The 15383-nt window shown below is 41.4% G+C and overlaps 1 protein-coding gene across 3 annotated transcripts in view; it reads left to right on the forward strand.

Moving 5' to 3' along the window:
* Nucleotides 1-1770: 1770 nt before the first annotated feature.
* Nucleotides 1771-15383, forward strand: part of LOC137017256 (butyrophilin subfamily 1 member A1-like) — a 32724-nt gene continuing 19111 nt past the window's right edge. The window contains exons 1-5 of one of the 3 annotated variants that reach the window (XM_067381306.1): nucleotides 1771-1912; nucleotides 13101-13160; nucleotides 13256-13332; nucleotides 13465-13815; nucleotides 13910-14179. In XM_067381306.1, coding sequence (XP_067237407.1) covers nucleotides 13275-13332; nucleotides 13465-13815; nucleotides 13910-14179 — 679 coding nt within the window. In that variant the 5' untranslated portion in view covers nucleotides 1771-1912; nucleotides 13101-13160; nucleotides 13256-13274. The remainder of the gene's footprint in view (nucleotides 1913-13100; nucleotides 13161-13255; nucleotides 13333-13464; nucleotides 13816-13909; nucleotides 14180-15383) is intronic. The other 2 variants (XM_067381305.1, XM_067381307.1) reach the window with 2 other exon arrangements.

Consider the following 15383-nt stretch of genomic DNA (forward strand, 5'->3'; position numbering starts at 1 on the left):
ACGTTATGTGACTGTTGTAATATATGTTGTAATGTCTCCAGTCAGACATGCTCGATACTAAAAAAAACTGTGATCGTACTTAGAGCCGAATCACTGTCATTGAGGAATGAGAGCTCATGGGTGTCTGAATCAAGATTGCGATCTTTTAATGATTAAATGGGCAGCACTAGTGTCAAATATCAGTTTGAGATCAGCTCTCTGATGAACACCTACACAATCACTGACCGTTAGATGGACTTCAGCTCACTCTGATCAATGCTTTTCCATTACCATTATCATTCATTTATGATTACTATTATTACTTAAAAATCATTTATAGATATTTCTGGGGTGGTTTTAGTTGTATATCAAGTTCCAATCCTTGAAATTAAATGGCATATTTATTACTATTTATTTTGTACTCCAACAGTGACAAAATTTAGCCAAATCAAGCTGATTAAATATTTAATTACTTGATTATTATTTGATAAAATAAACCTATATGGTGATGAACAGCCAATATATTGCAGCTTAAAACAACTTTAATGATGACAAATTGGATAAAAATCAAATAATCAGTCTGGACATTTTATTATTCAGTCCTCTAGCATCATAAAGTCTTGAATGCTTCAAAAGAACTGCTCAAACATGACAGCATTACACCTGTTTTTTGTTAATTCATCACCTCTTTCTCAGAATACAGCGATCTGGCCACAATATCCAGAAGTTTCTTCGTCTCCGCTTGGAACTCATGTTTGGAGTAGGATCCTTATTTGAACAAAGAAACAAGAGTTTCAACATCTTTACAATTTACATACACTATAACAGTGGTTCTCAACTCCAGTCCTCGGGACCCACTGCTCTGCACATTTTGTATGTCTCTCTTATCTGACACACTCAATTCAGTTCATGCAGACTCTCCTAATGAGCTGATGATCTAAATCAGGTGTGTTAAATAAGGGATACATACAAAATGTGCAGAGCAGTGGGTCCCGAGGACTGGAGTTGAGAAACACTGCACTATAATGTATAATTTAAATTTCTAAATCTTTATCATTCAAAGGTTTGCGGGTCGATAAGATTTTTTTTTTAAAAGAAGTCTCCTCTGCTTACCAAGTCTGCATATATTTGATAAAAAAAAAAAAAAACAGTAGGCTAATATTGTGAAATATTATACTATTAAAAAAAAAACTTTTTCTATTTTGACACATTTTAAAATGTAATTTATTCCTGTGATCAAAGCTGAATTTTCAGCATTATTACTGCAGTCTTCAGTGTCACATCCTTCAGAAATCATTTTTGATTTTCTGCTTGATTTCACCTTGAACGTTCTCGGTGTCGGTGATGATGCTGTGGAGCGTCTCCTCCTCTGCGCTCTCGGCCTGTTGTGTGCTGTAGGAGCGATGAGACACACTGACCCCAGAACAGCTGGAGCTCCACAGTCTGACAGGTGTGCTGTGATGCAGCTGCTGTCTGCCATCAGTATCAACTGTTGAAGAGGAAGAGAGCCAGCAATTTTGCGTACATCAATGCAAATTACAATCAAACGTTTCGGCAATCAGCCTTCAGTGAATCGATGAATGAAAAACTCTATTAAAGTGTGATCTGCGTAGAGTTTTGTAGGCAGTAAATAGTAATTTAAAAATCGATTAGGGTCCTTCACATTGATTCTAAAAAAATCACACCGCTGCGCAAAAGCCATTATTTATACCAATAATATACGGCCCTGAGTCTACAAACAGAGAGTAGTTTAGCTGTTGTGTGATGGAGGGGCGGAGTCATCAGGGACAAGTGAAAGTGAAACTGAGGCAGGATTGTTCTCCCTTCGATCTTTACGAACTCTCTCATCAACATTTTGTTAATATCATATAATCTATAAAATATCGATAATTTATTCAGACACTTTTGTGAACACCGCAATGTTGAGTTTAAGGTAAGTCATGAACCAACAGAAAAACATGTTTTAGCACCTGAACGACTGTGACTATGAGTGAGACTTGAGATCAGATGCGTTTAATCGGTCAGGTAGGCCTATAATTAAGTGATACTAAATCATATACATCAATATAAAAAAAAGGATAAATCCAAATAATGCTGTGTAGATACACGTATTTGTGTCCTGATTTGGACTAATTTAACCAGTTGATTGTTGATGTTGTTTCGTCTATCAGTGCATGTGAAATATTCAGAGGAAAAACACATGCATGTTAACACAATCCTGTGTGAGTTGTATTATAATGTTTTTTTCTTTTCTTTTTAGTATCTGTATCCTTCAGATATATCATCTCAAGATTTATTTACATACATTTATTTAGTTATTTACATGTATATTTACACTATTTAATATATTGATAATAAATATATGGAAATATATTCTTGTTCTGTAAGGGCAGTTATTGACAAATAATCTACTGCCCACTGATATGGTTTTAAAGCTATTGTTATCCAATTTTTGGCCTTCAAATGTATTGTCGTGGATATTCTCAATACATATCTGACCCCAGGTGAAAAAAAGTACACTTCTATAATGTACTACTTAAAGTGCTCTATTTTCGCATACTAATTTTGTACTTAATATACTAAAATACTAAAACTTCTTTAGTACTTCTTAAGATAATCTTAGGTACATTATAGAGATGTACTTTTTTTTCACCTGGGTCTTCACCACTGACAATTTAAACAACTCCTAGTTGTTAATACAATACTACAGTTTCTCGACGTAATTCCCTGAATTCCTGAATACTTACAATCCAATCCAATACCTCCCTGAAGTATGGTGATGGCGTCCCATCAAGAAGCTACTATCACTACCTCAATCACACTTTAGCTGTTACTTTTGTTGTCTTTTGAGTAGAGGTCGGCCGATATATCGGCCGATATTTGTGTTTTTTTAATATATCGGAATCGGCCGATATCCGTTTAGTAGCGCCGATTTAAAGCCAGGCACGTCCGCGGGCAGCCCTGTGTTATTTTTCACAGCGCATCACCGCATAACTGACGTGCTGTGAGGATAATAAAAGATTAGGTTATCAGCTCCTTTTTGAAAATGTTTTAAACATTTTAAAACAAGCTGTTTAACACGAAATACTATTCTTCTCATTTGTTTCACTATATGTACGGGTCACAAGATAAATAATGGAATAAATTAAGACCGTTATCAGCATATGTTGAAATTCGTCTCTAAGAGAAAATGCTCCGTTAATACAGCGTCAGGTGTTATGGTGAAATACCATATATGGTTAGTTTCCTGTTGTGACGTGAATTCCGGCACGCGCGCGGTTGGCGCTATGCCATGTCAATAAAAGACGCACATTGATTCAGCTCCTGCTTGTTTATTGCATAAAACACAAACATGGTGTCAGAAGTGAGTACTAGCTCCTGAACATGGCCTCAAACAGCATTCCTGCCCCTGAGGGCATGCGGATGTCGGTAGACATATCAAAAAACTGGGATCATTTCAGAGCGGAATTCGAAGACTAGCTACCGGGCTAATCGAGAAGCCCAAAGAGGTGAGAGCAGCAGCACTGTGACGATTAATGGGCAATGAATGTCGTCACATTTACAGTCATAACATTGTGTTGAGCGAAGAACAAACGAAGGACCCGAAAGCCATACTTGATGCACTGGGAGACTACTTCAAGCCTGCGAAAAATGTGATCTACGAAAGGTATATGTTCGGGTGTTGCAAGCAGGAAGTGGACGAGCCTATAGACAGCTTTCTCACGAGGTTGCGGGAGCGAGCATCGACCTGCGAATACAGGGAGCTCAAAGATGAAATGATTCGCGATAGACTTGTCCTGGGCATTGCCAATGAGAACACCAGGCGACGCCTGTTGCGTGAACGTGAACTGACCTTGTCACAGTCTGTGGAAATATGCCGACTGGCAGAAGCCACTGAACAACGCGTAAAAGCAATCGACAACACATTCACTGACACTGTAAATATTGCACAAACGCAAAGGCTGAAACGCCAGGATGGTGGAGTGAATAATGAGCAAGCGCTCAGAACTGTCGGGTGCAAATATTGTGGGGGTGGTCACAAGAAAGGCAGAGAGCATTGCCCCGCATATGGAAAGACTTGTCGATCATGCGGTGTATCGAATCATTTCGCTAAAGTTTGTAAAGCCCGCCACAGAGCCGACAGGTCCGGCAGAGTGAATGTTATGATTGACGATAGTCAGGATGAGCAAGGACCCTACGGTGAAGGTCGACTTTTCGCTGCTGAGGAATGCATTGACACAGTAAAATCCCCAGGTCCAAGATGGTTCGTTAACCTGACGCTCAATAAAAGAAAGCAGGCCTGTCAGCTAGACATGGGAGCGACTTGTAATGTTATGAGTCGTACAATCAAACAGAAGCTGGATCCAGAAAGCCCCCTGCACCCGAGCACAACAAGACTGAAATTGTATTCTGGCGCCACAATGATTTCTCTGGGGCAATTTCACACAGAATGCGTCATAAAGGGCGCCAAGCATAAACTAGTTTTTGAAGTGGTCGAAGCCGATCAAGAGCCATTACTCTCGGGTGACACGTGTGAGCGGCTAGGTCTGATGAAATTTACCATTCCAGAGGAGCTTCACAAATTAGTTGTATGCTCTGACACGCCACTCACAAAGCAACAGTTAACTCACAACTTCAAGGACGTGTTTAACGACCCAGTCGAGTCAGTCCCAGGAGAGGTCCGGTTTGTGCTTGACAGTAGCGTGTCCCCGTGCAATGCGCGCCACGGAACGTGCCAGTGGCCTTGAAAGCCAAAGTGAAAGAACAGCTGGACAAGTACATGAGAGATGGACACATCACAAACGTCACTGAACCTACACCATGGATAAGCAATATGGTAGTCATAGCCAAGCCAGACAAAGTAAGAATATGTATAGACCCAAAGCACCTGAATCAAGCACTTCAAAGATCTCACTACCACATGCCAACACTGGAAGACGTTCTGTATAAACTACCCAAAGCACGTCTGTTCACACTGGTAGACGTTCGCGATGCCTTTCTACACTGCAAACTGGACAGTGAAAGCAGTCTAATGACAACTTTCTGGACACCATGGGGGCGGATGAGATGGTGTAAACTGCCCTTTGGCGTTTCGGTGGCACCAGAAATCTATCAGCGCAAGCAACATGAGCTGTTGATGGGACTCCGCGGCATAGAGCCCATTGCAGATGACATATTGGTTGTTGGCTGCGGTGATTCAGACGCAGAAGCCGAGTCAGATCACGACAGAAATCTCCGTGCCCTGATGGAGCGATGCAGAGCTGTGAAACTCTGACTGAGTGAAAAAAAGTTGCAATTCAAACTGAAAGCGGTGCACTTTCATGGACACATATTATCAGCAGAAGGGTTACGTATTGACCCGGAAAAAACGAAAGCAGTCTTGGCAATGCAGACACCACAGGATGTAAAAGCAGTTCAGCATTTCATCGGATTTGTGACGTACCTGGCCAAGTTCCTCCCGCGGCTTTCAGAGGTATGTGAGCCGCTTCGCAGGCTTTTGGACAAAGACGTTGCGTGGCATTGGCTCTCTAAGCACGATGAGGCGTTCAAGAAATAAAACGTATGATCACGGACACGCCCGTTTTAAAGTATTACGACATTGACAAGCCAGTGACAATACAAAGCGACGCCAGCAAGAACGCTTGGGCTGCTGTCTGCTGCAGCAGGGACAACCTGTGGCCTTCGCCTCTCGGGCACTCACGCGAACCGAACAAAACTATGCCCAAATAGAGAAGGAATGCCTGAGTATCGTGTTCGCATGTCAGAGGTTCCATCACTATCTGTATGGCAGGGAGATAATCACGTCTGAAACCGACCATAAACCCCTCGTGACAATTTTTAAGAAATCGCTGCTGAGTGCCCCCAAACGCCTCCAAAGCATGATGTTGCAGCTGCAAAACTACAACCTGAATGTTGTGTATAAGCCTGGTCCGGAGATGTACATAAGTGATACGCTGAGCAGAGCAGCGCTCGACAAGCAGGTGTTCAACGAGCCCGGACCACAACAGCATACTGTGCGCACCATGGACAGCACTGAGGCCGTGTTCTCACTCATAGACCAAGCCCTACACCTCAATGTGACTGACACCAGTCTCCGTCAAATTGTAGCCGAGACCAAAGCTGATGACGCATTGCAGGAGCTGGTAACGATCGTGCTGATGGGCTGGCCAGAGCGCAAAGAAGATGTATCGCTCTCAGTGCGTGAGTATTGGCCATTCAGAGATGAACTGAACATTTAGAGCGGTGTGCTATACAGAGGTCAGTGCGTCATTATACCGAAGGCATTGAGAGCAGCAATGCTGAATCGCATTCATGCCACCCATATAGGAGGAGAGGCCTGTTACAGACAGGCAAGGGAAACACTGTTCTGGCCTAACATGAGAGGTGAAATAAAGGATTATGTGGCTAACTGCCCCGCATGTAATGAGTATGCGCACAATCAGCAAAAAGAAACGATGATGTCCCATGAAATCCCTGCGCGCCCCTGGCAAATTGTTAGCATGGATCTGTATGCGTACGGTGGCAGAGAATTTCTTATTATAGTGGACCACTACTCAGATTACTGGGAAATTGATCAGTTGCCAGATCTGACAGCGGACACAGTCATTACGCGCTGTAAAGTGCAGTTTGCACGTTATGGACAGCCAGATCAGGTGATCACTGACAACGGGCCGCAATTCGCTTGCGAACAGTTCAGAAAATTTGCGGCACAGTGGGGGTTTATACATGTCACATCTTCACCCCAGCACCCAAAATCGAACGGAAAGGCTGAATCTGCGGTGAAGATTGCGAAATCACTCTGTAAGAGGGCAAAACTAGACGGAACAGATCCATGGCTGGCAATTCTACACTGGCGAAACACGCCCACAGATGGATTGGACAGCAGTCCTGCGCAGCGACTTATGTCCCGCAGACTTAGGACGGGACTTCCCATGGCAAACAGTTTGCTTTTCCCCAAGGTGGTCGAAGGAGTTTCAGAGAAACTGCGGTGGAAACGGCGCATGGCGAAATTCCATTACGACGCGAGAGCCAAAGACCTCCCAGAGCTTAATGTCGGCGAACACATCCGAATGAAACCACTGCCTGGAGACCGCACGGGCCAGTGGCGGAGAGGCCAGTGTCTGGGAAAGGTGAATCCGCGGTCTTATGTGGTGGATGTGGATGGCACATTATATAGGCGCAACCGTGTGGATTTGCGGAAAGCTGAGCGCTCTGCCCAGTTTAATCATCAAGAGGCAGCGAGAAAGGAGAGCAGCCAGTGCTCAGCGGCTAGCAACGGTGTAACAGCAAGTAAAGAGGGTGATACATCGGACATCACAGAATGTGTGCCAGAGCAAGCTCAAGAACGAAGGCAGCAAGTGTTTGACGGGCCTACAGAGTTCGGAACTCCTATCATTACACGCAGCGGCCGTCAGTCACGGCCACCACAGAGACTTGACCTGTGAGATTTGCTAAGTGTCTTAGATTAACGCACCAGGAATGCAGTTTAGTTTTCTAATACAAAGCATAAATTTGGTTTAGTAAACTTTGAGTTCATATTCGGGGCTGGGGTTGTTTATTAAAGAAAGGGAGATGTTATGGTGAAATACCATATATGGTTAGTTTCCTGTTGTGACGTGAATTCCGGCACGCGCGCGGTTGGCGCTATGCCATGTCAATAAAAGACGCACATTGATTCAGCTCCTGCTTGTTTATTGCATAAAACACAAACATCAGGCTCCGTCACTTTTACTTTCACTTTGAATACTGACCGAGGTTAAGCTTTTACCGGCATAACTCTTCCGCAAAGTTTGCACGTTGCTTCTTGTGTGATATGCATTGTCTCCCCTTCCTGGTTGAAACTTTCGGCTCACGCGGGTGCCGCGCTGATTCGCGCCACTGCGCATGAAGTGTATGACATTTGTTCGGAAGCATGGTTTGATGCAGACAATAGCCGGGTTTCCATCCAACTTTGCATTAATGAAAATTCAGCTCAAGAATATGCGCATCTGCGTGTGTTTCCATAAACTGTGTAATAAAAATGGACATCAGACTAATAAAGTGATGTGTTCCGACCAATGACTATATATGTCGCACAGTTATTATCCTCATTAAACCTGTCTAACGTTGACCGTCAAGAAATCACTAAGAGTTAGCACTGTCCTTGCATACAAGGCTGTGTAACATGACAACGTTTTTAATTGATTTTTATTTACAAAGTTGTATTTATTTTATTTAAATGTATATTTAAGTTTACATTTATGTTCCAACAAACTTGAACAATTCTGCTTGATAAATGCTCTAAAACTTTTATGTAAATGATTGACAGATTTTGTTTATATTAGCCTACCTGCTTTATATATTTAATACTTGGTCAGTTTATTGATTTGTTAACTTTGGATAAATATTTTATTTTAATACAGTGCAGTGCACAAAATTAAGATTCGAGAGATGGTTCAAGTCAGTGTTCAATAAATGATGTTAAGTTTAGAAATGTTGTGCATCCACTTATTATTAGTGTGACATTTTAGCATGCAAATGAAGGGGAAAACTTCAAGATAACGGCCCTAAAAATCGGCAGCACATATCGGCCATTGGCTGACCCTGACCTCTAAACATCGGCATTGGCATCGGCTGTAGAAAAACCCATATTGGTCGATCTCTACTTTTGAGGATCTTCTATCTCTTAGCTGCGCAGCATATACCTGACATGACTTCCAAGTTGCTCTTTGTAGAAATTAAGTTTTATTCACGGCCAGGAGGTCACTCGTTACAACAACAGAGTGAGTCTCTCTGAATAGAAACATAAATGCACATTTAAGTCTTACAGTTGAGTAAAAATCAATATCTTCTTCACTGTTATCTGTTCTGGTGATTGGTTTCTAATGATCTAAGCCAATCATATGACTGCATTCTTAGTCTGCATTTTCTGTACATTTCATGTTGACATAAAATATTTCTATCACATTCCCCCCTCTGATCGTTTTTACACGATCACATTCTCAAATCCGGTTGCATTATCTCATAAAATGACCTGCGTTTGACCTTCATCTTCCCGTACAGTTTCTTTCTAAAATCCTCTGACTTCATCTTCAACTCTCTCTGTTCTCCATCAAAAACATTTTCCTCCAACTTAACCATTTGTACATACTGTCCTTCCCGCTCTCCTAATACTTCATGCATTAACTTTTTCATTAATGCATGAATACATTTAGCAGTACATAAAATCGCAAGTGCTATGATAAGCAGAATAAGCAATAAAAGCATAAAACAAACTTTATAATTGATCCTAAAAATTGAGATAATATTATTGCTGGAATTGTTATCGCACGAAATCAGAACCATTTGCTGGCCCTAAGTTGATCCCAGACTCCATGCTTGTCTGGCTGGCCCCACTGATGTCTCAGCATTATTATTCTCAGAGATGTTTTAAGATCTTTGTGGCAGGTGTATTTCCTCAGCTCTGTTCACACGTCGTCAGGTTGTTGAGGTTTGCAGTGCAACTCGTGAATCCAGGTAACCATCCTCATCCTCATCCTCGGCAACCTTGATGGCAGTGTTGATTGTCAGGATTTTCTCATATGGCCCCAGTCACCTCGGACAGTGCCATTCCTTCCTCCGGAAGTCTCTGACCCAGATCCACTGTCCTGGACTTCTGGCTCGTAGGAATTTTGGGGTTCGTCACCTAGAACTGGCAAAGCAGCTTCGCATGCGAGTGGATAGATTTGATAGCTTTAGTTAAAGACATCATACTTTCTCAATTGTTCATTGATCGCCACAAGTCCCTCCTGGGGAGGAGGCTCGATTCCCACTTGCATAGGCTGACTTGTAAGAATTTCATGTGGGCTGAGGGCTGTCCTGGTCTCTTTTCAGGGCTTGAACCCACGTCATACAGTACATGTTTCTGCCATAATTTTACACAATTTTGGTTTTTATAGTCTGATTTGTCCTTTCCAGTGTGCCACCATTTTGGAGTTTGTCAAATTTATTCTCAATTCGTTTGCCAATTCTGTGATCTCAATATCACTGAACAATCTTTCTGGTACTCCCCACCTTAGGATAACTTCTCTTATTTAGAGCTTTTGCTACAGTTGTAGCATCAGCTTTTCTACTTGGAAAACACTCAACCCACTTTGGAAACATATCAACAATGTCAACTCAAAGAAATCCATCGTGATGTGCTGAAAAGGAAGTTCTGGTATGGGTTGGGCGGAGTAAGTTTGTGGCTTACTTCGTCTTCCCACGTTATTCGCTGTGCAGATATAACAGTTATGACTGAATTTCTCTGCCACAACTGTAAATCCTGGTTCCTCCCAGGAAGTTCCAGTTAGAACTGCCAATTTTGATGTGTGGTCTGCCCCGTGAGACCACTTTGCAAAATTTAGATACAATTGTTTTGGCAGGAAAGACTTTTTTTGTTTTTGCATCTTTCCATACCCCATCTTCACATTTTGCACCCCCCTCCGACCAACGTTTTCTCTTCTGGTTGCCATATTTTGAACTTTGATCAACGTTAGTGGGAAATGGGAGCGTTTAGCGGAAGTTCTACCCGGAAGACTCTAATGCACGTCATTGCTCATATTCTAACCAATCATTACACTTAACCTGAGTATATAAGTTCTGTTCCCACCCACTATCGTGTTCGCAGATGCCATCGCCGGCGTTCACCCCCATCCTCCCCACCACCACCAGGTCGGTCCCTGTCCATACATCAGGGGTAGGCTCCGCCCCTGCCTTCATCTTCAGGCAGGATCTGCAAACGTCTGCTACCCTCCGGATTGTACTATGGATGGGGCCTACGCCAAAGAACTTTATCATTTATTTGATATTTACATTCATACTGCTGAATAAATTGTATTCAAACGTTTCTTTGCTTCCCGAGTCTTTCTGGTAGAACTGAACATTATTATTAAATGAGTCATTTGTGACTGCATCAGCAGGGCATGTATTGCATGTGGAATAAACACAGTTAAAGGGTGGAATGCCACCATATCCAAGCACGCTAAAACAACTTCAGTAGCGGCGGCTACCAAACAAAGGCACTGTGGTATTCCATGTACGACAGTGTCTAATCGTTAGAGGTAATACGCAATTGGTTGACGGCGATCACCGTGGGGTTGTGTTAAAACCATGGACATGAACCCCAATTTTTTGGAAACGAAGAGCTCAAAAAAATGTTTAATTTTTTTTTTAATAGTCAGACATGGTGCATTTGAGAGAGCCAATTTCAGTTTTTTTTAAATGCAACCTGTCGTTCCTCTGTTCATACAGATTTGTCAGTTAGAACTTTCTGCTCATGAGCTGCTGTTAGTACAGGATTTGACATTTCTGCTTTATCTTGGATCCATGGCCTACAATATCCCATAACTCCCAGAAATTACATAATTTGTTGTTTTGTGACGGGTTCCGGAATTTTCTGAACTGTTTCAATTCGTTCAAATCCTAGCGTACAACATTTGCTAAAATGAGGTGACCAAGCTGCTGTACTAACTGTAGTTTTGATTTTGACACTTTGTGCCCATTCTCTGCTAAAACTCCAGTAATGCGCGCATATCGATCTCACAGGTGTCTTTGTTGAGAGAACACAGCATCAAATCATCTATATTCTGAATTAGGGTACTTCCCCTCGGGGGAAAGAATCTTTCCAGATTTCTAGAAAGTTCCCCAGAAAACACACTTGGTGATTCTTTTGGGATCAAATTTGGGTTTGTTCTCCTTGCTACACAGCCCGTGAACCTCGATTGCCTGCATCACGGGATATGCTTTTACCCCTTTTTGGTTGATGTTGTGTTTCCTACTACTATCCCAAGTCCAGTTCCCAGTTTTTAACTGGGTAGTGAGTGAGCCAAACTATCATGTTTGCCCGCGAACCTTCTTTCTTTCCCACAGAGATGTGGGCTGGACTGGTGTCTGATAGAAAAAGAGCAGATTGAGCAGGTGTTAGTATAATAGAGAATGCAGAGTATTGCTGGGATACCAATAAAAAGCAAGATACATTTTTCGTTGGTGGTCCCTTAAAGCATTCCTCCTCATATACATTGTTCCTATCTTGGCCTACAATTCATGAGTTACAATGTAGAGGAGGTGTTTTTTGCTAAATCTGGCAACATTTGTTGATAAGCAGAGTATGGATTAAAGGAAGGTGTTAAAGCCCAATTATAATAACAGTTTGTTGTAATTTTCATAAAAGCACCCCTGGAATTGAACACTTCCATACCATCGTTTGAAATGAAAACGATCAATTACAATTTGGACAATAAATCTCTAGCCAATTAATTTACATGGCATGTTGCAGAAACCAGGAAAGAATGGGTCACCTGTTTCAGCTTGTTTGTGAAAGGATTTGTCCCTCCTCTGGCAGGTTTTGGAATGTGAGGAATAGGTCTCCTCTTGTGATTTAAATCAATGATAAAAGAAGAAAAAAAACCTTTCCTTTTCCTGTCGATGAAGGGAAGATCCTCAGGCCTCCTGGCTAGGCTCGCCAAAACTGTTGTGGAAATTCTCAATACATATCTGACTTCACCACTGACAATTTAAACAACTCCTAGTTGTTAATATAATATCTTGAGGTAATTCCCTGAATTCCTGAATACTTACAATACAATCCAATACTTCCCTGAAGTATGGTGACGGCGTCCCGTCAAGAAGCTACTATCACTACCTCAATCACACTTTAGCTGTTACTTTTGTTGTCTTTTGAGCGTAGGATCTTCTATCTCTTAGCTGCGCAGCATATACCTGACATGACTTCCAAGTTGCTCTTTGTAGAAATGAAGTTTTATTCACGGCCAGGAGGTCACTCGTCACAACAACAGAGTGAGTCTCTCTGAATAGAAACATACATGCACATTTAAGTCTTACAGTTGAGTAAAAAGCAATATCTACTTCACTGTGATCTGTTCTGGTGATTGGTTTGTAATGATCTAAGCTAATCATATGACTGGTCTTTGACCTGAGCATCCTTAGTCTGCATTTTCTGTACATTTCATGTTGACATAAAATATTTCTATCACTGTATTTAACCCCCACCAGCTAGATAATTTTTTTTTTAAACCTCAATCAGTGATTATAAAACAGTATGTACTGCAGATACACATGTGTATTTGTATCCTGCTTTGTCCTAATTGACCCTGTTTAATCAGTTTTCTTTCAACAGAAAGTGGTTGTAAATCAGTATCTCACTTTTGGACAGAAACGTAAATGTAAGTATTATTCTAAGGCAAAAAGCATATATGCTGACATACTTTTCTATAATGTTTTCTCATTTCCATTTTTCTTCTTCATATTTTCTTTTTAGCGTCTGTGTCTCCTCAGAGATGAAGTTCATTTGTTTGACTCTCATGTTTGTTAGTGGAATTACAGATTCAAGATCAGGTAATTTATTCATCATTGTGAATAATACTTTATACTTTTGTACAGTTTTGTCTGTCTGGAACAACATTAGGGTAAAAACCTTTAGATTGTGTAGTTCAGACCTGCTCTCTCTCTCTCTTTCTCTTGTAACAGAGCAGAATGAAGTAGTGGGACCTGCAGATCCTGTTCTTGCTGTAGCTGGTGAAGATGTGATTCTGCCCTGTTCAGTCAAACCCAACATCAGTGTTGTGGACATGAGAGTGGAGTGGTTTAGACCAGATCTGATAGAGTCACTAGTGCATCTCTATGTGGATCATGAAGACAAAAACACAGATCAGATTCAGTCCTACAGAGGGAGAACAAAACTGAATCATGAAGAACTACAGAGAGGAAACGCATCACTCAAACTCTCAAAATTCAGAGTCTCTGATGAAGGACATTATAAGTGTTTTATTCAGTCTGAATCCTGGTATGATGATGCCACTGTTAATGTCAAAGTTGAAGGTGAGGAAACCAATGAAAACTAACATGCTCTTGTCAAGAAACAAACTCTAAAATGCCACATTAACAACAGAATGTTCTTCTTGTTGGTCTGTAGCTGTAGGAAGTCCTCCAGTGATCACTGTAGATGGGTTTGATCGTTCAGGAGGGCTTCATCTACAGTGTGAATCTGAAGGTTGGAACCCTGAACCTGATCTTGAGTGGCTGGACAGTGAAGGAGTCAGTTTGAGTTCAGGAACTACAGAGACACACAGAAACACAGATGGATTCAGCCTGAAACACACCATCACTGTACATCACAGTGGCAAGATTCACTGCAGAGTCAAAATGAAGCATCACATGCTGGAGACACTGATCGACACCTCAAGTAAGTGCTGACACATCTAATGTACTTGTTTTTTCGTGTTCTCAAGATATTTTTGATGCAGTAAAAATAATTAATGATAATGAGCTTATTATGTAAAGCTAGAAACAATATCCCTGCTAACAGGAAACATTTTCATAACTTCTGGCAAGGGTCTCTCAAAGTTACGAACAAAAGTTATTCCAGTAATGTTAATAGAATGTTTGTTCAATGTTATCTGGTATTCAATAATGTTCTCAAAAGGTTAGCACAAAAACATTATTTATACATTGTTTGTGGAAGGTTTTTTAAAATGATTTTTGGGAGAAAACTTTCTAAGAACATTCTTGGGACATTTAGAATAACTTCAAATAAATAAGGTTGTTTGTGCTGTTTTAATTGCCCAATTTTTTAGAAATAGTTTTTGTGCACAGCCGGTATTCTCCCAGGTTTAGGAAACTGTCCTCTGTAAAACGCATTGCGCACACACAGGAACATTGGGGTTGCACTGTTCCACTGATTCCTAATTGCGTCCAGTTTCAGAAGACTAAATAAAGTGCTTTTGCTTTCGCATAGAAACACACACCGTTTCCACAACATGGCGGCGACAAAACTACTTCCACACCTTCTTTATTTGCGTATGCAATTGCAAATATTTACAAATATTATGCAAATATTTCCACATAGTGATGTAGGTATGTGAGGGAGAATTTGATTGAGGTGTTTTTGCTAGGTCTGGATCTGCCTTCTCTTTTAGATAGAATAAGTCTTTTTGTGGAGACTTTGAGCTTTATAACTTTTCAGATTTAATCATGACCTATTATGCAAAATTCACTTTTGCATGGTGTTTGGACATAAATGTGTGTTGGCAATGTGTGTACACAACCACCCTATAATGATAAAAATCCAACCTCTCCTTTTTTTTAATCCCCATAAATCATAAGCAGTGTCTCAGAACAAGCCGTTTCCAGATCCCTGGCAGTGTGACATCACATTAGCCACAGACCCCGTCCACGAATGTTGACAGACACTGCCGTTTTAACATAGAACCGCCCTGAGCGCGTTCACAGCGAGTTGTACACAGTCCGCCATTGCTGCACTGATGAGAGTGTCTCCCAAGCATTTTAGGTGTTCTGTAGTTGGATGGATTAATCCACATAACTCTCTCCATTTACTCCTGAAATCTGAGCCACTGAAGACGAGGTGGATTCATTTTGTTTTTGAAGAA

The sequence above is a fragment of the Chanodichthys erythropterus genome, chromosome 3, assembly GCF_024489055.1.
Source record: "Chanodichthys erythropterus isolate Z2021 chromosome 3, ASM2448905v1, whole genome shotgun sequence".
Taxonomy (NCBI): Eukaryota; Metazoa; Chordata; class Actinopteri; order Cypriniformes; family Xenocyprididae; genus Chanodichthys; species Chanodichthys erythropterus.